Here is a 23,890-nt window from a genome sequence, read left to right on the forward strand (position 1 = left end):
TAATTCTTAACGTATTTATTTCAGTGTAAAAAACAGTAATATATATTCCAACATACAAACTTATTTCCCAGGTTGTTAACATATTGCACAGAATGCTTAAAACAAAGGACTAACATGACAACAAATGACAAAATGTAGAGTTTAACACTGAGATTAAAAGTCACATTCAATTTTTTCAACTTACACATTATTGTAAATACTATTAAAACCAGTCACTAGTACTAAAATATAACAGTAAAGGTTAGACATAATGACTGAGATTCTAATATAAAACATAGCTTTATCAAATCTTTGATACATTTCAACCCCGATCCATACATTTCTACAGCATCATATCCATTTATGTAAATTACACTAGTACTTGGAGGGAGAACTGAATAGAAGCATAGGTATGATGGTATGAAGGATAACTCTTTGTGATATCCTTCAAGGTATGAATGATAACTGTGATATCCTTCATGGTATGAAGGATAACTGTGATATCCTTCATAGTATGAAGGATAACTGTGATATCCTTCATGGTATGAAGGATAACTTTTTGTGATATCCTTCATGGTATGAAGGATAACTGTGATATCCTTCATGGTATGAAGGATAACTGTGATATCCTTCATGGTATGAAGGATAACTGTGATATCCTTCATGGTATGAATGATGATGAGGCAGGATGCTCCACTGCAGCATGCACGGGGTTGTCCAATCACTTCCGGAAAGAACTTACAAACACATTGTGTTGGGAATTTAAATTCACTGAACAATTTCCGTTTGCTATAGACACATGGCATTATGGCTACTGTAGAAAAACAACAGCATCTATGCATGTCAAACAGTGCAAAACGTGTTTTCGGATATTATGAAACCAAAGTGATAATAGTTGTACAGAACATAGTCCTATGTAAAAGCATTAAGTACCTGTGTACAAAAACATCAACTTCAAACGAATTATCACAAATAAATAAAATGTAAAACACTCAAATGCACAAGCTATGAGTTGAATTGGTATAAACCTGTGGAGGGCGTTTGCATGAGAGGGATCAAGAGTAAACAGAGATGCTGATATAGAATATTGTAAAATGTTACAGTACTGTACATTGGTGCATTCAACGCTGCACATAAAAGTATGAAACACTTTCTGATACAAAAATATTTCAGTATAATGCATTAAGACTGCATTTTAACATAGGGAACATGAACCACCAAAACATAAATCCTGTGTCTACACACATTTCGTTAAACAGTCCGTTAGGTACAAAAACAATAGCTTTAAATGGTGCAAATGAGGGGGGAAAAAACCACACTGAAACATGCTTTGTCAAATTTCACATAAGGCCGGATGTCAAAACTGCCTTCCTGGCTGAAAATGTTGTTTTGGAGGAAAAAATTGTATTTTTACTTGAGCAGCATGTGAACTCTATTATGACACAGCACATTCTACAGCAACATCCACTTCCGGTTTCCTCAGTTCTCCAAGATTCCAAGGTGAGTTTGTTTTGTGACACTTTACATCCACAAAGGTAACCCCAGCAGGATGGAGTCGAGCCAGTGCTTACAGTGATCCAGTCCTGGCTGTCCACTAGTTGAGCTTCTGCAACAGTTTCTCCTCCAGCAATCCGAACTGCACGCTCACAGACATCTCTGCTATGAACTGTTCACAGCCCTCCCTGGTCACCTGCTTGCAGTAGCGCAGGTCAATGTGACAGATGCTGCCACAGCGCTTGAAGTAGGTCAGAGATTGGTCCGTAACGCGGTTACACACTGCAGAGAGAGAGACAGGTGGAGGTTAACACTGCAGAGAGAGAGAGAGAGAGAGAGAGAGAGAGAGAGAGAGAGAGAGAGAGAGAGAGAGAGAGAGAGAGAGAGAGAGAGAGAGAGAGAGAGAGAGAGGGAGGACTAGGCTCAGACAGCAGCACAGACAAACAGCAGACATCGAACAAAATGGCTCTTAAACAGTGTTCATTGATCCTTCATATGATACACAGGATGTAAGACTCAAAGACCTCGCTAAGCATGTCGGGATCTTGTTCATCCAGGGGTCACCTCCAGCCCCACCTCCAGGCCCACCTCCAGGCCCACCTCCAGCCCCACCTCCAGCCCCTCCACCAGGCCCACCTCCAGCCCCACCTCGAAGTTCTCGGTTCAGTGAGTGACAGCGAGGCCTTGTTCGTGGAACTGCCACAGCGCTCCATCCCACCATGGGTCTGATGTTTATTGATCCAACCTCTACCACCACGGCGGCGCCTTGAGAGACGAACAAGAGTTTTCATGCTCCCTGGAGAGTAGCAGTGCCGGGGCGATTCACTGTCAGCTCAATTTTTTACTTAATCCCAGGACTCCCCCGACAGCGTAACGCAAACAGATACGACAAGCTTCTTATTGGTATCCCGGGGACTGCTTTACCAGTTCATAGGAAGCACACATTTCCCCCGAGGGCGCGATTTGATATTCATAAAAACCCCTAAGCCCATGTGATGTTGTTAACACGTTTAAAGACTGCTTCATTCGGAATGCAGACATACCAGCTAAATGGGTTAGAGATGTATAAAGCAATTACGAAGGAGCAAAATATAAAGAAAAACAATTATATTACAAGTACTATTTTAGTGAATTAATACAGTTGTGAAGACATGTGTGTGTGTGTGTGTGTGTGTATGTATATATATATATCTGTGTGTGTGTGTGTGTGTGTGTGTGTGTGTGTGTGTATGTATATATATATATATAAATCTGTGTGTGTGTGTATATGTATATATATATATATCTGTGTGTGTGTGTGTGTGTGTGTATGTATATATATATATAAATCTGTGTGTGTGTGTATATATCTGTGTGTGTGTGTGTGTGTATGTATGTATATGTATATATATATACATATATCTGTGTGTGTGTGTGCAGCTTGTCTGGTCCCTCACCTGACAAGTTGACGTCCGTGAGCGAGTCCCGGGTGGTAGTTCCGGCGGTGGTCAGCAGGTTGACCGACTGGTCCGTCACGTGGTTACAGTAGCTGAGGTCCAGCCGGGAGAGCAGGGGCATGGAGCGGATCAGGAGGTGCAGGGACGCGTCCGTGATGTCCAGCCCCGACAGGCGGAGGTCCACCACGTTCCGCAGCTTACTCCTGTTGTCCAGCTGACCTGCGAGAGGGGGAGAGAGAGAGAGAGAGAGAGAGAGAGCAGGAGAGAGAGGAGGGGAGAAAGAGAGAGAGGGGGAGAGAGAGGAGGGGAGAAAGAGAGAGAGGGGGAGAGAGAGGAGGGGAGAAAGAGAGAGAGCGGGAGAGAGAGGAGGGGAGAAAGAGAGAGAGGGGGAGAGAGAGGAGGGGAGAAAGAGAGAGAGGAGCAGAGAGAAAAGTAGAGAAGGAGAACAGAGGGATAGAGAGGGAGTAAGAACAATGGGGAAAGACAGATGGGGGAGAAAGAAAAAGACGAGAGTGAAAAAGACAAAGATGGAAAACGACAGAAAGAGAGAGGGGGGGGGGGAGTAAGAGAGACATAAGGAGAGGACGCTCGTTTAAGATCTCTTGATATGAATTACTATAAGTCACAAATGGCAAGTAGGAATCCTTCACCAGCATGTCTTCATGGTTATCTCCTTAGGCAGCCTACTTCATTACTCATGGTTGAAAATGAAGCGTGTACCTCAAGTAGAGCTTTGTACACAGGGGGGCACCAGAGAGCCTGATTACAGTGTTCATCCAGTATCCACGCTGAGTCCAGGTATAGGGAGTGGGGGTGTGAGGGGGTTGTGTGAGGGGGAGTGGGGGGGGGGGTTGTGAGGGGGAGGGGGGGGTGTGAGGGGGAGGGGGGTGTGAGGGGGAGGGGGGGGGAGGTTGTGAGGGGGAGGGGAGGTTGTGAGGGGGAGGTGGGTGTGAGGGGGAGGGGGGGGGCTGTGAGGAAGTGGGGGGAGGGGGGGTGAGGGGGGGGTACCTGGCCTGTGGTCTGTCGGGGGGGAAAGCAGGTCTCTCATCTGGGCGTCTTTGAGCCCCTCCACCCACTGGACGTCCAGGGTGCGGAGCAGAGGGCAGCTGGAGGTGCACAGGGCCGACACGGCCACCCAGGAGCAGCCTGACAGCAGCAGCACCCTCAGACCTGACACACACACACACACACACACACACGAGGAAGGAAGCATGCACACACACACAAGCATGTACGCACACACACAAACACATTTTCATTAATTTAGGTGCTTTCATCCTAAAGCAACATGAAACAGCTGAAAGCAACATACAACATAAGAAAATCCAAAGATCAGTGGTCTGCACTTTACCAGCCACAGTGGAACGGTAACAGCAATCACATCTCAACTACAGTGCAACAATATCAACTTACAGACACACACAAGGCCAGCTGATACAGCCTCTGTAGTGGCCGTGAACCCTTCCACTACAGCCCTACAGCTCTGAGAGAGCCTAACCTTAAACAGGTGAACTGGCCGCACCTTCTGGCACCTCTCTCTAAGAAGCTGTAAACACCACACCTCCTTATTAATGTCAAACACCCTTTAATTAACCTGAGGGTGCGAAACAAACAAACAACAGCATTAACTATGCAAATGTAATTTGAGTCACAGCAGAATCCTGGGTGGAGATAGATAAGTGACAAAAGAAATGGTCTTTCAGACTCGGATGTCCCTGGGGATGTCATTATCTGTGCTGAAAGCCTTCGCTGAAAGCAGCTCCACTACGCTCAGCTGAGACATGAGAACCATACATTCCAATTTCATTAACCTCATATATGAAATATCTTTATATTATACGCTTTAGAATAAATAATACATTATGACTTGTGTATAAATAAATACATATATATACACATATATATATCATAATCACATGAATGAATATAAACACAATGTGCGTATAACAAAAAAAAATATATATATATATATATACACACATAGTGTGTGTATAAATATGTAAATATACAGTGTGTGTGTGTGTGTGTATTTATTCATGTGATTATGTTGATGGACCAGGCTGGTAGGACTTGCAGGGTCGGGACCAGAACCCACCTGGCAGCCTGTTGATAATCCAGCTCAGCTGTTTCTTCGAGATGTTGGTCCAGCTGAGGTCCAGAACCACCGGCTGCCTCCGGATGATTCCGCTCAGCATCAGAGGGGTGATGGACTTGCAACGGCTGAGGTCGATGCGCTTCCACAACCTCTTGTCACAGCACCTGGGAGAGGCAGGGTCACACACCATCACATCAGTGACAGACAATGTTACACACACACACACACGCACACACACTACAGACATCAACATCATCCACACCACCACTTCTACAGACACCATCACCCACATTACTTTATCTGTAATTAGACAAATAAGTCAACTTTCTACATGCACTACTTGTATGACACGTTGGATAAAAGCTCAATTAATAAAAACGGAAATGCATTGTGATCAGACGAATCAGGAATTCAGTACAGTATTCCATCCGAACGTGTCATATAAGGTCGCAGGCCTCGGCCAATGAGAACTGCCGTGTCACACTCACCATCTGTTCCAGGTCTTGCAGATGCACATGCAGACACACAGGTCTCTGTGGCTCAGCTGAGCAAACACCGCCATCCACACCTCCCTGCTCATCACATGGGTCTGTCCGTCATCCAGCGGCAGCCTATCAGGAGGAGGGCTGATGGGAGGGGGCCGGATCACATGGCGTTCCATCTGGATGCACTTGGGGGGCGAGCGACATGGGGGTGGTCGGGGGCATATGGGGGTGATCGGGGGACTGCGGTTCCACCCCAATGGGGAGAGCTCGTGGGGGGTCCCGTTGACCCCCCGACCCCTAGGGTGGAGCCAATCTCCGAGGTCGCTGCTGCCGTTGTTGAGCGGCCTCCTGGGTTTAGGCTCCTCCCCCTCGCTCTCCGGCTCTATCTTCACAGGCCTGTGGTTCTGATTGGCCGGACGATCATCAGTCTTCAGAGGCCGACGAATTGGATTGGCCAGGCCATCCTCAGTCTTTAGCAACCTGCGATTGTGATTGGTGCTCGAGTCTTCTGTTTTGAGCGGTCGACGATTCTGATTGGCCGGTGAGTCCTCCGTCTTTGGCGGTCTTCGGTTGTGATTGGCCGGGCTGTCCTCTGTCTTAAGAGGCCTGCGGTTCTGATTGGCCAAACAGTTCTCGGTCTTCTGGATCTCCAGGTTGAGCTCCTTGCTCAGCTCCTTGCTCAGCTCCTTGTTGGGGAGACGTCGCCGTTGCTGTCGAGCCTTCAGCTGGGCGGGGCTCTTCTCCTGGGCATCGCTCGATTCGCTGCTCGGTCCGGCGCGAGGAGAGCTAGAAGATGATTGGTCGCTTTCCCTGGTCGCAGAGGTTCTGAGTAGGGGATTCAAAACAGTCTTGGCTTTCTCCTCTACTCCTCTGTCTTTCTCTGGTGCTGTTTCTTCCTCTTCCTCCTCCTCCTCCTCTTCCTCCTCTTCTTCCTCCTCTGGTTCCTCCTCATTGTCCCCCTCTTCCTCCTCTGGTTGATCCTTGATGGCTAACCTTCCCAGAGTAAACCTGTCCTCCTCTTCATCGTCTTCATCTTCCATCTCTGTCTTGATTGGCCGGTGCATTTTGGCAGATAAAGGATCCTCAGGTTTTATAGGCTTCTTCTGTGAAGGAACATGAAGCACAAATGACTATTGAGTGGAATAAATCATGCATTGAATATTCCAATAAAATTGGTAAATAATAGAATAATAAAAAAAGAAAAGATCAGAATATACACACACATACAGCTTGGAAAATCCAAAAGATGAAAGACTGCACCTTTTTCTTTCCTTTCCAAAAACTTTGAGGAGGAACCTTTTGAGTGAGGAACAGAAGGGTTCAATTTAAGAGGTCACTGCAAGTTGAACCGTTCTGTTCCTCACTCAAAACTTTCCTTATCTAATGATTCGGAAAGGAAAGAAAAAGGTAGTCTTTCATCTCTTAATTTATTCCAGAGCTGTATGTCTAGTCAAATCTAACAAGTACACCTTTTTCAGGGACTTCCTACCTTTTTCTTTACGACGACAGGTTCGTCGTTGATGTCAAACAGTTTCCTCTTCTTCCTTAAGGGGTTGTCCTCGGGCTTGGTCCGGGGCATACCATCGAGACACAGCTTGGTCCGGGGCATACCATCCAGACACAGCTTGGTCCGGGGCATACCATCCAGACACAGCATGGGGGGCCGTTTCTTGGGGGGCTCCTCCGCCAACTTCCTCTTGGGGGCTTCCTCCCGCTCCAGCTTCCTCTTGGCGGCTATCGCAGCGTTACCAGTCGGCGGCGCGGGCGCCGCGGGCTGGTCAGGCTCCTCCTTGATGTCACGGGCCAGCCGGGGCTCCTTGAGCAGAGACCCTGGAAGGTTGGACGCGTATTTGAACCCTGGTCCTCTTTTTTGCTTGACAGCCAAGAGGGGAGAAACAAGGAGAGACAACTTTATACCTTTTGCCATTTGGTTTTCGGGACACTGTTGCCATTGCTAATAGCTTGGTAGGCTGGCCAACCATGAGCTATTAAAAACAAGGTAGGCTAGCCAACCGTGAGCTATTAACCTTAAGTGTTTCAGCCCAGTGAACAGGTGGTATGCTACTCTGTGAATAGACAACCACGTAGATGCTTACTTTCCCTGTTTTCCCTGCATGGTTGCACTTTGGACACTCCCAGCAGTTTGGCAACTCATCGTTGACGACTCCACCAGAGTCTTTCACCTGTGGAGACCAAGAGAGCAGAGAGTCTAAATGAGGGCATAGAAGAGATGAAGAGAAACTCAAAACAAAACATTTCTAGTTTCTGGAATCAAAATTCATGCAGGCCTTTTTTTTTTTTTTTTTTTTTTTTGAGGGATGTCAGAGAGCTTCACAGCTACCCACAGAACAACGTGGAAAATACGGAGACTAAATATATATTTAAAAAAAAAACGTTAAAAAAACACTTCATTTGACCTTGATGCAGGCAGGATGGACGATCTCGTTGCAGATGGAGCACTCCATGAGCATGAGGTTAAACTTGTCGTCCTCGTCCTCCACCGTGTCCTCCTTCCCGGCCTCCCCACAGACGAGGCAGACGGCTGTGTGGGGCAGCACCGGCTGGGGGGGCAAGACACAGGGCAACCGCACATCAGCACTGCCAGCCTCACCTACACTTTTACAAACACCGGTGTTCCTCCACACTTCATGTTGATAATCTAAGTACTCTTGAACCCTACACACACACACACACACACACACAGGATGCATTCCAATACCCATACTACCTGGTAGGTCTCAAATATATTCTGTCTGTCCCATACTACCATACTATTTAGTATGCCTCAAAAAGATACATAGGACTTCAAGATCTAATACCAGTATATGGTTTGTCTAATACAGTGCACCAACAATACCAGGATATCTTACTAGTGTGTCTTACTACAGGAATCAGGTGGCTGAGAGGTTAGGGAATCGGGCTAGTAATCAGAAGGTTGCTGGTTTGATTCCCAGCTGTGCCAAATGACGTTGTGTCCTTGGGCAAGGCACTTCACCCTACTTGTCTCGGGGGTAATGTCCTTGTACTTACTGTAAGTCGCTCTGGATAAGAGCGTCTGCTAAAATGACTAAAATATAGAATATTTCATAGTGCCCCTTGGGGACCTACCGCGATGCACTGTCTCATGATGCAGGACTGCTTCATTCGCCCGGGCCCTCCGAACTTCTTCATGTCTTTGCAGAAGTGGCATTCTCCGCACTCGGTCCTCAGACACGCCTCGCACTTCCTGCAGCGCGTCCTCCTCCGCCGGGCGCCAGACGTGCTGCGGCTGGCCGACAGCTTCACCGCCGCCGCCGCCGCCGACGAGGCGGGGGACGCTGCCATCTTGGGTTTGGGCCGGTTGACAGGCCGCTGCTGAGAGGACAGGAAGGGGAAGAGGACAGGAAGGGGAAGAGGACAGGAAGGGGAAGAGGACAGGAAGGGGAAAAGGACAGGAAGGTGAAGAGGACAGGAAGGGGAAGAGGACAGGAAGGGGAAGAGGACAGGAAGGGGAAGAGGACAGGAAGGGGAAGAGGACAGGAAGGGGAAGAGGACAGGAAGGGGAAGAGGACAGGAAGGGGAAGAGGACAGGAAGGGGAAGAGGACAGGAAGGGGAAGCAGGACAGGAAGGGGAAGCAGGAACGGTTAGGCGTCTGGAAGGATTGGGTGAAACTCGGTGGTAGAGCTTTTGCATTTACGTTTCTTAATTTCGCTTTTATCCAAAGCGATTTCCAAGAGAGCTTTATAAAAAGTGCATAGGTCAATGATCACAAACAACAAGATAGCCCCAAAAAACATTGCGGGAAGCCAAAACATGAAGCATAGATTGTGATAAGCAACCAAGTGCCAATGGGAAGAAACATAAGAGCAAGTAGTTAAACAAGTTACAAATTAAATGTTACAAATTACTGGGTTTTTTTCCCAGCAGATCAAGAGGTCCCCCGGTTCAAAGCCCTGCCCCTTGGATTAAGTAAATTGCTAAATGAATACATTGTCGATTATAACGCGACAGAAGAGTTGGTTGGCGGGACGACCATGACTCTCGGACGGCTGTGGTTGTTATCTCCTGTTTAGAAGACACTGGTCACACTTGTCAAAACAGGCGACAACCTCTATGTGTTGGCTTCTGAGGAAAATCATTTTGTTGAGTCTGCCGCACAAACGGTGCCTGGTTTGTCAAATAGGACTGCGGCCATTTTGGATGGGCTTCACTGGCGTCACAATTTGCCTTCGACTTATCGGCTATCAGACATCTAATTGAACATTGTCTAAACAGAAGACGTTGTGAGTGTATTAGCGTCAACAGAGCCACGGCGTTGCTGCCCAGGGAGATCAGAGAGCCCGAGGTAGCATTGCTGCCAGAACGCCCTCCTTCCTCAGGAAAACATCTACACAACCAAACAGGACATCTGCACTGCATTAAGAACATGCCATTTTTCAAACACAAATCATCCACAACTTAAGCATCTTAGAAGCTCAGCTAAAGAGTAACTTGCTGCGTTTCCTTAGCAACGTGTACTGTGTACGTCCAAACATTAACCACTTGAAGGCGTCGTTATGCAACGGAGAGAGGGCATATGTTGAGAATGGGCTGTGAAATCCGATTGGAGGTCGGTGAGAGAGTTGTGAGGGAGAGGGGTGTCTTTGATGTTGATGCTTCCCATGTTTCAGTCTATTTCCTCCTGACAAAGTTTATTTTCCACCCTGATATTCTTGGCTCCAGGCCACAGGCTCAAACAATGGCTGTGTGTATCCTTGGAACAAACACAAACACACACACATACTGCACCAACACTCACGCACAAACACATCACAGCTTATCAAGATGTAAAGTGCAGGAACAGGAACATTATGCATGGCCACCAAGAGCCAGAGGCAACTACCCACTGAGGCAAGCTGGTCTATATATGAACTCAACTCACCATCAGAGGGGACGATTCTCACACACTCCTACCCTAAACACACACACTCCTACCCCAAAACACACACACACACACCTACCCATACACACACACACACTCCTACCCATACACACACACTCCTACCCATAAACACACACACACACTCCTACCCATACACAGACACCCCTACACACACACTCCTACCCATACACACACACACCCCTGCCCCTACACACACACCAAAGTGTAACTATGGTAATGAGCTCCTGACTGAAGCACCAACCTGTCCATAGGACACAGGTCACACTGTTCACTGCCAAGAAACTACAGTGGACAGCGCCTGTACCTCAGGAGGACGAGGCACACAGACAGTCGACCAAACCGTAGCTAACTTTGCAGAGCTGTTTCCATGGCAATCGCCAAGGAGGGTATGTGTTCCAGAGAGAGAGAGAGAGAGAGAGACAGAGAGAGAGGAGGGAGAAAGAGAGAGGAGGGGAGAAAGAGAGAGGAGGGAGAAAGAGAGAGGAGGGGAGAAAGAGAGAGGAGGGGAGAAAGAGAGAGGAGGGGAGAAAGAGAGAGGAGGGGAGAAAGAGAGAGAGAGAGAGAGAGAGAGAGAGAGAGAGAGAGAGAGAGAGAGAGAGAGAGAGAGAGAGAGAGAGAGAGAGAGAGAGAGAGAGAGAGAGAGAGAGAGAGAGAGAGAGAGAGAGAGAGAGAGAGAGAGAGAGAGAGAGAGAGAGAGAGAGAGAGAGAGAGAGAGAGAGAGAGAGAGAGAGAGAGAGAGAGAGAGAGAGAGAGAGAGAGAGAGAGAGAGAGAGAGAGAATGCTTTGCTATTGAGAACCCTGAAATATATCAACTGGTATCCAGTTCTAGTGTGCATGGTTTGCTGCAGGGACAAAGTGTTTTTCATCTCTCTCCTCCCTGCTCCTTCGCTCTCCCTGCACCAACAGGAGGAGCAGGTTCTGTCACGGCCAAAGCAAAAACCCTTAAGGTAATGAGAATGATACCAATATCTCAGGTGAGATGAGGAGGCGTTGTGAAATAAGTAGAATAGTGACGTCATCTCATACTCCACAGAGAAAGAGACGTTTGATGGAAATAAAAGAACAACGTGATCACTACAGTACTAGATTACTACAGGACACTACTACTGCTAAGTGAATACATAAATAAAATGTAATCTAGTGTTGGTTACAGTAGTGAAGTGCAAGGTTAGATATTTCAGTACAGTACCAAGTTAGATATTCCAGTATAGTACTAGATTAAATATTTCAGTACAGAACTGTACTAGGTAAGATAATAAAGAAAATAGAGTACAGTACTAGGTTAGATATTCCAGTACAGTGCTAGGTAAGATAATACAGAACAGTATAGTCCAATACTGATTTAGACATTACAGTACAGGAAGTACTGGCTACACTGCAGGCTGACAGCAAAAGTCCGATGAGCTTCCTGTAGCAATATCAGCACCGCAGATTCCTCTAACATCGGCATAGCAACAGCACCACTGTTGGCTCCTCTGACACACACAGGAGTGGAACCAATAGGAGCTCCAAATACACATTCAGCCCAAGCCAGAGGAGGATGCCCTCCAACAGGACACCTCTGGACCCATCAGGACCTCTCAGGGAAGTCTTCACAGTGGTGAGTGGACACCAGGCGGAGTGGAGGGACTGGGGGAGGGGGGTTGGGGAGATCCAGACCAGACAGATTAAAGGGTTATTGGGGGCGGGCGAGGGTAATCTGGGAGGGAGGGGGAGGTTCTGGGGGTCTCTGTTGGGATTACAGACTGACAAGTCTGAAGAGAGCCAGCGAGAAAAAAAGCAAAACAAAAACAAACTAGGTAGTCTGTTGTTGTTGTTGTTGTTGCTTGTTTCTCTTGACCTCCTGAACCTTCAGGTTCACCAGAGGCCTTCTGGAGGAGCTCTGTAGGACCCTGGGAGCTACAGAGCCAGCATGACGACACATTTATACACACAGCCCCAAATCCATCCTCCCCTCCCCCACAACTTAAAAGCACGCACCTCCATGCCTGCACCGCCCTGCCCTGCCCGCACCGCACCGCCCTGCCCGCACCGCCCTGCCCGCACCACCCTGCCAGCACCGCCATGCCGCCCCCACCCATGTCTGTGTCTCATATTAGGATGGCACCATGGTTCAGGGAGAGAGAAGGCCTCACCCCTCACCATTCGGCACTTCCAGGACCTCAATTTACTTAGTATGTACTCTGAGTTAACCTTCCTCATGCCAATTACGGGAGAGTCATAGCGCGCACTTGGGATTTATATTCGATTCTACCTCACCGATTGAGACTCAAGGCTATCTCCATAAGGCAGTGGTGTGGTCTAGTATGAAGTAGGGAACACGCGGTCTGTTCACCATGTCCTCCTCCTCCCCCCTGCGCCAGCCCATACCCCTTATATATAATAACTGCTCCTTTTACAGCAGGCATACGTGAAATACTCGTCCGTTTACAACATATACCTGCGTATCATGTAAAGTAAATTAAGCTAAGCCGTAGATGAAAGGACCATGGTGGCATCAAGCTGGTGTGTGGTAAGGGTCTTCTGAAAGGACCGCGGTGGCATCAAGCTGGTGTGTGGTAGTGGTCTTCTGAAAGGACCGCAGTGGCAGCAAGCTGGTGTGTGGTAGTGGTCTTCTGAAAGGGCCGCAGTGGCAGCAAGCTGGTGTGTGGTAGTGGTCTTCTGAAAGGACCGCAGTGGCAGCAAGCTGGTGTGTGGTAGTGGTCTTCTGAAAAGACCGCAGTGGCAGCAAGCTGGTGTGTGGTAGTGGTCTTCTGAAAGGACCGCAGTGGCAGCAAGCTGGTGTGTGGTAGTGGTCTTCTGAAAGGGCCGCAGTGGCAGCAAGCTGGTGTGTGGTAGTGGTCTTCTGAAAGGACCGCAGTGGCAGCAAGCTGGTGTGTGGTAGTGGTCTTCTGAAAAGACCGCAGTGGCAGCAAGCTGGTGTGTGGTAGTGGTCTTCTGAAAGGACCGCAGTGGCAGCAAGCTGGTGTGTGGTAGTGGTCTTCTGAAAGGACCGCAGTGGCAGCAAGCTGGTGTGTGGTAGTGGTCTTCTGAAAAGACCGCAGTGGCAGCAAGCTGGTGTGTGGTAGTGGTCTTCTGCGTATAAGACTCAGTGTGGTGTTCATGTACCAGAGCTTTGAGACCACTGCAGAGGGTGCCCGACTGGCAGAACACAGCCTGCTACAGGAGAAGCTGTGCTGTCGTCAGCTGGATCAGCACCACAGATCCACTGGGACTCTGGAACACCTCAACCGCAGAACATATCAGCCCATAATAACCCACAGAAGGGGGGGGGGGGGGGGAGAATGTGTCGCTTTGTTTTAGCTTCACCCAACGCGACGTACGTGGAGGCGTTTCGAACCTGCGACCTCTTGATCTGCAGCCAGAGGCCCTAACACTGAGCTATTACTCAAAATATCACTGAACATACCATCAAAACCCATGGTAATGCAGAGAGCCTGGTGAAGAAAACAGGTGAATTACAGCTGAGTCCAGAACTGATATATTCACACTCAGAGAGGAATAGCAGAACCTCTGAGCAGAGAACTAGAAAAACCTGATCCAGGGACGGAATTTAATATATTAAATGTATTTTTATTAAATGCAGAAGGACTAAGCATCAAGTACACTCTCCTTGTATTTTTTTTATATTAAATTAAGGATGGAAAAAAAATATGGATGCACTTCTCGTCCTTGACTACCTGCCATACTTTGGATATGCTTGGATAAAAGCTTGTGCTAAATGAACCGAGTGTAAATGTTAGGACAAGGGGATCCACATATGAAACACCCAGATTGGGTCTAAGAGAGAGCAGTGACCAACAACAATATTTTTTGTGCTCCTTTTCTGTCTTCATTTAGAAGAAGCTTTTAACCAAAGAAACTTACAAGAGGGGATTTGAACCTGTGACCTATTGATCTGCAGTCAAATTCTGTACCATTGAACTATACTGTACTCCAGCCATCATCCCCCATCTGCAGAGCAGAAACCTCCAGAACCGGGCCAACGTTATCCTGCTAGGGCATCAGTCTGGTGATCAGACACACACCAGCCAGCCATGCAGAGGAAATATCAAAACAGTGGAGAGCATTCACATTCCCAGCAGTAAGGATAGCGACTGTATAATGATACAAATGTTGATCATATTTCATCATAATAATTTCGAGTCTCACATATTCATTTAGCAGACGCTTTTATCCATAGCCACGTAGAGCAGAGGGGGATTTGAACCTGTGACCTCTTAATCTGCAGTCAAATGTTCTAACCATTTGCAGCTACACCTTCCCTTGTCTCACTAGCTTGTTCTCCTGAGGGATCAACAAGCACCAGCAGGAGTTGTGTTTCTATGTGACACACAGCTGTCTGTGTGGTTGTGGATGGAGGTGTGGCGTTCTGACTACTACGGTTCTAAACAAACACAATCCTCCCTGTCACCTCTCACTCTTCGTTTGTATCACAAACAAGCTTCTCTTCTACCATCTAGATACGACACATTTATTTATTCGGCTTTCAAAACACTCGACAGACGAACATGGAGAGGGTAGATCAAAGACAACCAAAGCCCATGCTCATAATACCATCGTAATGCATCTGTGCATCAGCCAACCTATCAAAAATTCATAACTGATTTGTAAGGCTTTGAAGATTTTGCAAACAGAATTCAATTCTCTCTGGTCCAAGGGTTCTGGAGTGTTCGAAAGAGAACCTTCTCCCACTGAGGGGCTTCTAGAACTATCTTAACAGAACATGAGGGCTTTAGAACTATCCAAACAAAACCTTACTTCCCCCTGAGGGATTCTAGAACTATCTATTCAGAACCTTCTCCCACCTGGACCTGGCGCACAACCAAGCACAGACTGTTTACCAATCGACAAATGAACAAAAAAAACGTACTGAAAAAATAAAGAAAAACAGAAACACACATGGGAGGAAACCAGCCTTTTCCTCTCAGATGATTTATTTCCTCTCTTTCCCTGGCTCTGTTCCAAGCTGCTGAACCCCCCCCCCACCCCACCCCCCCCAGCCTCCAGCTCACCAACGGAGGATCAGCATGCTAACCTGCTCAGCCTCCGAGTCGTAGTCCTCATCGTCGGCGCTCAGCGACATGGCCATGGCTGTGGCTTCTCACACGGCGTTCAGAGAGCAGCACAGTGACATGGCTGCAGCCCCAGCCCCAGCATCAGCCCCAGCCCCAGCCCCAGCCTCAACCCTAGCCTCCTTCTGCTAATGCCACTACTGCTGTGTGCTGCTGCCTATTCTCCCCTCCAGCTCCTCCGCCTCGCAGTCAGAGGCGACACACACACACGGCGCGGCAGAGCAGGCTGTCTCATGAATATGGACCTATAAGCTCTGAGGGGGGGAGGGGCTTGGGGGAGGGAACGGTGGGAGGCGCCAGAGCCAATAAGAATGCTAAACATGTACGAGAATACAGGAGTGGGTGCGGAATCCCTCCAATGAGCAGAGAGAATGCACAGACAGGGCGGAGAAATTCATGAGAATGAAGCCAATGGAAATCCAGATGGAGGTTTATTACAATCAGGACACAGAGGGTACAGCTGGTGTTAAAATGGTGGGGCGGGGTGGGGGCACAGTTCTACTCTTAAAACCAAACACAAAAGAGACCTGCTATTGTGTCTCAGTCCCTGCTCTGTGTGGGACTAATCTGGTCTTCTGCCATCTGTTTACAGTATCTGGACTCCATTGCTCTGCCTTTGCTCTGAGCAGTACTCCCAGCTGCATTGTGGCTCCCCAGAGTCTACAAGTGTAGCAATTCAGACAGTACCAGACAATCCAAGAGCCTCACACTCATGGGATCATCAAACAACAATGACAGATTCATCAAAGCTACCAGTCGTAAACATGACCCATCTGACCCATAAACAATACCCACATGAGCTATAATATACATTCCAGTGGTTTATGTAACACTTCCCTATAATAGCACTGTGGGACCTTGACTTGGAGATAATATGGAAAGTCCATATTATGAGCTCTGGGGTGATAAGAGTGCTCAAGTGATAAGACCTTCAGCTGGATCTCTCTGTTAATGATCAACCTCCTAACAAGCTGGAGGATGTCCAGCTGTGACGCCGAGGAGAGGAGGAGAGGACAGAGGAGGAGAGGAGAAGACAGGAGAGGAACGCCGCCAAGAAATGAACTGTATCTTATTATCCCCCCACACTCCCCCACACCCCCACCTTGTTAGTCAGCACTGCAGTCACTCTCATTCTGCAAATAAACCAACCTGGAGCTGAACAATAGACAGGGAGAGGATAGGTGTGAGGAAAGGAAAGAGGCATGGCACTCGTACAGAAAGACAGGAAGAAATTGAAAGAACACAGCAGAGCCCCTTGAAGACTGACCAAGGCCGTTCAGAGGAGAAACACAGGACGCGTGAAAGGCCTTCCCCAGAACCTCTCTCAGGTAGGTACTGTTACAGTGCAGATACAACCAGCTAGGTCCATGACCGGATCTCACCTTGACACACTTCTTGGGCCAGCACACCACAGGAACTCCCGTGACGGCCATTTTGGGGTCATCGTCCGCATGTTCTTTCAGCACGACCTGGCAGGGAGAGAGATGCGAGGTTCTGTTAGAGAAAGGTCGAACAGAAGCATATACACAGACAAGTGTACTGTGGACTCCCTGGAGCCCATAGGAAAGAGTGCGGTGTTCACCTTCATGTCATCCAGCAGGGCTTGTGGGTCCTCTATTCCCTCCGGGACACACTTCCTGTTCTCTGGAAGAGCCTCCAACTTCTCCACCAGGGCCCTCAGGCCCTTGAGCTCAAACTCTGTCAGGTGAGTCCACTTACTGGGGGACTCGGGCCCCGGGGAGCCCGAGGGGGTTTTGGGAGGCTCCGGAGGCTGGGCTGAGGGGACACAACTGTCATCACAGTCACCGGACGACACGGTTGCTTTGAAGGGCTGAGGGCTGTTGGAGTCGTTCGGTTTACACTTCCCGTTGTCGGGAGAGCAGGGGTCATCTGGGGCGGACTCGTCCCGGGCCGGCGTCTCGTACGAGTCCTCGTCCAGGTCCTGGAGGGGCGAGGTTGAGAAGGGACTGTCCATCCCCGTCTTGGGCTCCAAGTCTGTGGAGAGGAGCAGGTACACGGTCAGCAGGGTGGCCCCGTTCCACTGCTGCCCTGTGGCGTTAGCAGTTAGCATTCTCGCATTAGCATTCCTCCAGCCCGCCTCACGCATCATCAGTTCCCGTCACACCGGGGCGCTGTGAACGTCTGTGAGCAATGCAGCCTCAATGACTCCAGTCACAGGTACTGTTACTCTTAAACGGTTCAACAATAACATTCAATGACAGTAACATGGACAGTGATACCCAGCAATGGGGACAGTGCTTAAACAGCTCCATAGCGTTCTGTAACCGTTTAGGTTAGATTGTAAATTATGGCTACTAATATTTTATTGTTTATTTTTTATTCCCCTTAGTATTAGCTAGACCCCCCCCTTAGACTTTGCTCCTTTTGTATAGTTAGTCCACACATTTAAGTTTCAAGATTCCTATTATGTTTCATGTATGCACCTCCCTGCCAAAGTAAATTCCTTGTTTGTGCAAACATTCATGGCGAATAAAATCCCTTCTGATTCTGATTCCGTAGCGTTAGCCTCCTCTCACCCGTTAGCGGCGGCTGTCTGCGTAGCTCCTGGGAGAGGTGGGAGCGTTGGGTCAGGCAGGACACGTACCTCTCCAGCACGTACCAGCACATCTCATGGTAGAACGGATAGCGGAACTTGGAGTGAACCTGAAACCATGGAAACCATCCAAATCATAACAGAAGGCTTTTAAGTCGTGGTTTAATATAAATAAACACATGTCGTCTTCAAGGAGGCTTTAAGAGGAGGATACGTGCTTATTTTGCTGGGATGAATGGCTTGGCGGGATTAAATGAGAATTGCAGAAAAACGCTTACAGAGTCACTAAGACCACCATATCAGACAAAGGTCACATGACGAATGAAAAGAAGGTGCTCTTTCACCCACTTATACACGTACACACAGACAGATGACTCTTCAGGGACATCATCTTCAGAGGGAGCCTTGATATCTCTGAGATACCTACAGTAGCATGATCTAGTTCTCTCTTTCAGTTGCAGAAACTGGAGCTATATTTACTTCACTAACATGATTTCACACAGATCAACACTTTCCAGAGTGATGATCCCTTTCTCTGGAGCGCCATCTCTGTCTGCGGGTGTAAAAATAGGTCTCTCTCTCTCTCACACACACACACACACACACACACGCACACACACGCACACACACGCACACATACACACACACACCGCCCTAGGGACCACATGTTCCTTTCATGCTTCTCTTCCTCAAGAATCTAAAATAGTGCAGAGATGGGTGCAAAGTTGACACTTGGCATCAGCTATTTATCATAGCTCAGAAAAGCTCTATGCAAATTAGAGCTTTGAATACGTGCCTCCATCGCACTGAAATGATTTCCCTCCACTTGTTACCGGGTAAGATGGCCTCTGTTGCTGTTGTTGCTACTGTCAGTGACTTGCCAATGCACATCAACATTTACCTTCTGTGATGAGACAGCACACAGACTGTTGTGCCAAATGGACACATCATATGAACATCAACTGACAGTCAGTAACAATATTTTTATATTTATTATATTAAAAGTACTCTCCCTTACTGAAGCTAAACATCCAGCTCATACCACCTAAGACTGACTCTCCTTAGCTGGTGGAAACAAGACAAACAAATAGGTTCTGAATCCATGCTAGTAATAGTAATGCATTCACTTACAAGATGCTTTTATCCAAAGCAACGTGCGGGGGTGGATTTGAACCTGCCACGTCTTGATCTGCAGTAAATGCTCCACCAACAAGCTGCAAGTCCTCACTGAGCTATACTCATCCTCACTGAGCTATATCCATCCTCACTGAGCTATACCCATCCTCACTGAGCTATACCCATCCTCACTGAGCTATACCCATCCTCATTGAGCTTTACCCATCCTCACTGAGCTATACCCATCCTCACTGAGCTATACCCATCCTCACTGAGCTATACCCATCCTCATTGAGCTTTACCCATCCTCACTGAGCTATACCCATCCTCACTGAGCTATACCCATCCTCACTGAGTAAGAATTTTAGAATTTCTTTCCTGTGGGATGTTGTTCAGACAGGAGCGGCCGATAATGAGACAGCGGCTCTCGTGATCCTCAGCCCTCGTAGCTCAGACAGGAACAACAACACCAGCATCCCCAGAACAACTTGTCCTTCAACATGAATATGGATTGGCCTCTTTAATAAAAGCTGGCGAGCGCAAATCCTACCTCGCTCAGCCATTTGCATTCAGAGTGCGTCTCTCTCTATTGCGCGCTAATGCAAATGACGGCGCTCTGGGCACTAGGCCTATTTCTGAGGAAAACCCATTAGGCCTGCCTGCCTCACCACCAAGAGGCTCTCGGCTTCTGAAGGACAGGTGATGGGTGAGGGGAGGACAGCCTGGGGCTAGGATGGGGTCTATGGGGGCAGCAAGGGATGGGTGAGGGGAGGGGAGGACAGCCCGGGGCTAGGATGGGGTCTATGGGGGCAGCAAGGGATGGGTGAGGGGAGGGGAGGACAGCCCGGGGCTAGGATGGGGTCTATGGGGGCAGCAAGGGATGGGTGAGGGGAGGACAGCCTGGGGGTAGGGGCAGCAGGTGGGACAGCACCTACCTTGGTCCTGTTCTCTATCTCATAGATGCTAAGCTGCATGGGGATGTTGAAGCTGTGCAGTATGTTTCCTCCAAACACCAGCGTGTCTTCGGGGGTGTAGACGGCATGGATCCAGCCTGCAACAGGTACAATACATTTACATTTAGTCATTTAGCAGACGCTCTTATCCAGAGCGACTTACAGTAAGTACAGGGACATTCCCCCCGAGGCGAGTAGTCATTTGGCACGGCCGGGAATCGATCTGGCAACCTTCAGATTACTAGCCCGATTCCCTCACCGGTCAGCCACCTGACTCCCTGCACGACACAGAACAAGTTCAGAGGCAACGCCCATTAAACACACCCACACTCAGCCTGTCAGACACTGCGGGTGCTGACACGTTAGGCTGGACCTGACAGTCTTCAGTCAGCTACTGAGCTGACAGTAGCTATACCCAGTCGCTAGTCACCCCCCCCTGAAGAACCCCCATGTGGTCTCACCTGAGGGGATGAAGAAGGTGTAGCCCTGCTTGAGTTCCACTCTCTGGCATCCGTCAGCACGGTCTCCCAGGAAGACGTCGCTCTGTTTGCCAGACAGGGCCCAGTCCTCATACAGTGCAAGGTTGTGAGCCGTGGGGGGCACCAGCCAAAACACCTAGCACAGAACACAGGAACCTCATGAGCACAGATAGAAGGGGTGGGAATCTTTTGGTACCTCACCATTTGATTCAAATTGATTCTTGGGGTTCAAGATTCGATACAAAAAATCGATTCACAAGATTTTTGGGAATAAAATCAACAACAAAAAACATTATAAAAAAATTGTTTCACATCAATTTGGGAATTGATCTGAATTGCTAGCAGACTGAATCGCGATTCAAATGTGAATCTATTTTTTCCCCCACCCCTAACAGATAGCTGCCTCGGGAGAATCTCTTAATCTTACCGCGCAGGGACAGCAGTTGGTTCAGAAACAGCTCGAGTCATTCAGATAACAAGTCTTGCCGTCCTAACTTTTATTTGCCTCATCCATCCCTGACGTTCGCTGATGTTGTGATGTTTCTGCCTCTCTGTTTCTATTTGGTTTATGTTTATTTAGTTTATTCCTTTGAGCAGACGGTTTTATCCAAAGTGACACGCAAATGGTGAGTATAGAAATCCCAGCAGAAAAATCTAAGATTCAAAGTAAGATTCAGAGTCAAGGTGTTTATTATTTACCAGGTGCAGTGCAGAGTCACCACAAGCTAGAATCATGCAGTCTGTGGAAGTCTCACACACAAAGAGCAGCAAGAGTCCTGCTCCATGACCGCCTACCCCCCCCCCCCCCCCCCCCCCCCCACACACACACACACCCCCACACACACACATGCGCGCATACGGCAAACAAAAAGCCAGCGCAGATGAAAAAAACCTGTATTGGAGAACCCATTCCTCAAACCAGCTTGGAGAGAGAGCACGACAAGGGAAGGACATCCAGGAGCGACAGCAACTCACCTTCCCTCCCTTGAAAACGTGATACCAGACTGACGTGCCGCCGAAGTCGATGTGGAAGTCCGTGTAGCAGCCCTTGACGCTCATCAAGCAGTACCTACGGTACCGGAACAGCACCGGGACAGGGCGGAGAAGGAACGTGAGAGAGAACGTGAGTCACTATGAGCCCCACCCCAAGGAACCGAATCATCTGGGTTTGTCCACAGATCCACATCTGTGCTAAGTGGAACTGAAGGAAAGCAGAGACAGAAGGATGAGTAGGCCTTCTATGTCACTGGCTGTATGGGTTGGATTATTCTTTTCTTTTTTTTTTGCTGATGCTTTTATCCACAGCTACATACAAATAGTGCATATACAAAGTACAGTAGGAGATCACGGATCAGAAGTGCAGGGATCAAAGTTATTTCCTGTGATTTAGGGAGTGGTCTGTATTTACTAGCCACAGCGCTGAGTATCCACATCTCAACTACCGAGCACAAGGTGAATATAATAATAATAATAATAATAATAAATTGACTACAGTGCAACAATAACATCTTAACGACAATAGTGCAAAGTGAAGTAAGCCCAACATCATGGTATTCATTCCACAGTCACTTCCTGAGGCAAACAGCAGTAGCCTGTTCCATCTTCAAGCCTCATGTAGAGACTATTTTCATGGGAGAATGTACTCGTTATCAATTCATCACAGACTAGACCAATTTAAAACTGCCAGCCACACACTCACAGGGTGAAATATTCTAGTATCCGCTCTATTAGTCAGAACTCTTTTTTTTTTTCTTCCTATAAAATAAAAAAGAATTAAGAGAAAAAAAGAAAAAAAAAAGCCCCGCAGATGACGAGAGAACGGCTTGCAACAAGCCTTCTCTTCTTTGGAAATGAATTGAGGGATGATTAAGGCTCAGCGGGAAATAAATCATTCAGCAATTCAGCTACATAGCTAGGATGGAGACCAGCACTAGCCTATTTATAGACCCCAGTCCCAGCTATGAGCTACAGATCTTGATGGAGGAGACAGAGGAGCAGACAGTCATTAATCTACGAGCTAAAGAGACAGTGTGTGCCTTGCAACAAGGTGAATTTGTTTTGGTTTCTTGTTCCTGTCTTCTTTGTAGTTGGTTCAGACTTGCACTTACAGTCAAATGGGAAGTGTGCTAACCTTGGCTGAGGTAGGCTTATCACCCATGATGGTTAGTATATATCAGCGCTATAGCAAGCATTTTTACAGCAGACACAAGGAGATTAACGCTTTCTTAATCCCCGAGGAGAAATTGCACTGCAGAAATTGCAAAATAATCACAATGCAAAATATGCTAAGTCAATTTAGATAGCATCACATAAATCAGGCGTGGAACGGTGGCATTTCTCCATCCCTCCTACCGACTCAGGCTGAAGGCGATGTGAGGTCAGAGGAAGTGGTCATTCCCAGCAGTAGCCTATTAACTTCCCTGTTCCTTCCCTAGCCTGCGGACACGCGAGGGACCACTACAATGACCGAAGGATGACCTTGGCTGAGGTAAGTGACAGAAACTGCAAACTCAGCACAACAGGAAGCAGGTCCTCGCGCTGCTGGAGAAACCTTACCCTTCAGCCACCCTGACAGGCTGTCACAAACAGAGTGCACACTGCACACAGTAACACAACGGTGGAGCACTTAGCATTCTCTGTTATTGCCTGACGTCCTCATCGACAATCTGTTAATTCCCCACAAACATGGACAGGCACATATGAACTCACATTGTAAAAGAGGTGTTTGAGTGTCGTGACACCTTTATGTACTAAGTTTGTGTAACCTTCATAGACCTCTATTTTATAAAGCCGTCAGCAGTCAAAGGTATTTGCATAATAACAACACACATTTTTGCTACTATACTGTAGACAAAGCTCCTAGCAACATAGCAGTCACGCGGAGAGAGTTCTGCATAGGCTAAGAAGCCCAACTCCCCTCTGCAGATACAACTCACACAAACATTACATCAGCCTCCAGTTCTGCATGATTACAATCCAAGTCAGATGGCGTCACAGTACTACTACCTCAGCAGTGTCTACATCCCAGCAGCATTCCTCAGAGAGAGCCAGAGACAAGCCCAACAGCCACTTCTCTGAGCCTCCTAGCTCAGGACCAACCCCCTGCCCCACACTGGTCACTAGGAGACAACTGCTCTGGCCAGACTGACAACCCTGCCTCTAAGGAAAACTCCACTGAGTACAGAGAGAGAGAGAGAGAGAGAGAGAGAGAGAGAGAGAGAGAGAGAGAGAGACAGAGAGACAGAGAGACAGAGAGAGAGAGAGAGAGAGAGAGAGAGAGAGAGAGAGAGAGAGAGAGAGAG

The 23,890-nt window shown here is 48.0% G+C and overlaps 1 protein-coding gene across 6 annotated transcripts in view; it reads right to left on the reverse strand.

Annotated features, from left to right (window-relative positions):
* The window catches only part of kdm2bb (lysine (K)-specific demethylase 2Bb), a 27,468-nt gene continuing 3,578 nt past the window's right edge, over nt 1-23,890 (reverse strand). For 2 of the 6 annotated variants that reach the window (XM_084686260.1, XM_084686256.1), the window contains exons 7-21: nt 21,564-21,657; nt 20,571-20,724; nt 20,092-20,207; nt 18,024-18,150; nt 17,069-17,481; nt 16,869-16,955; nt 8,598-8,843; nt 7,907-8,050; nt 7,585-7,672; nt 6,979-7,370; nt 5,493-6,592; nt 5,005-5,168; nt 3,918-4,079; nt 2,910-3,128; nt 1-1,755 (exon numbers count right to left, since the gene is read on the reverse strand). In XM_084686260.1, coding sequence (XP_084542386.1) covers nt 1,574-1,755; nt 2,910-3,128; nt 3,918-4,079; nt 5,005-5,168; nt 5,493-6,592; nt 6,979-7,370; nt 7,585-7,672; nt 7,907-8,050; nt 8,598-8,843; nt 16,869-16,955; nt 17,069-17,481; nt 18,024-18,150; nt 20,092-20,207; nt 20,571-20,724; nt 21,564-21,657 — 3,688 coding nt within the window. In that variant the 3' untranslated portion in view covers nt 1-1,573. Of the gene's footprint in view, nt 1,756-2,909; nt 3,129-3,917; nt 4,080-4,161; nt 4,504-5,004; nt 5,169-5,492; nt 6,593-6,978; nt 7,371-7,584; nt 7,673-7,906; nt 8,051-8,597; nt 8,844-16,868; nt 16,956-17,068; nt 17,482-18,023; nt 18,151-20,091; nt 20,208-20,570; nt 20,725-21,563; nt 21,658-23,890 lie in introns of those variants that run through there. The other 4 variants (XM_084686257.1, XM_084686259.1, XM_084686258.1 and 1 more) reach the window with 4 other exon arrangements.

Source organism: Hypomesus nipponensis, chromosome 22 (genome assembly GCF_054491055.1).
Source record: "Hypomesus nipponensis isolate SF chromosome 22, ASM5449105v1, whole genome shotgun sequence".
NCBI classification, from domain to species: domain Eukaryota; kingdom Metazoa; phylum Chordata; class Actinopteri; order Osmeriformes; family Osmeridae; genus Hypomesus; species Hypomesus nipponensis.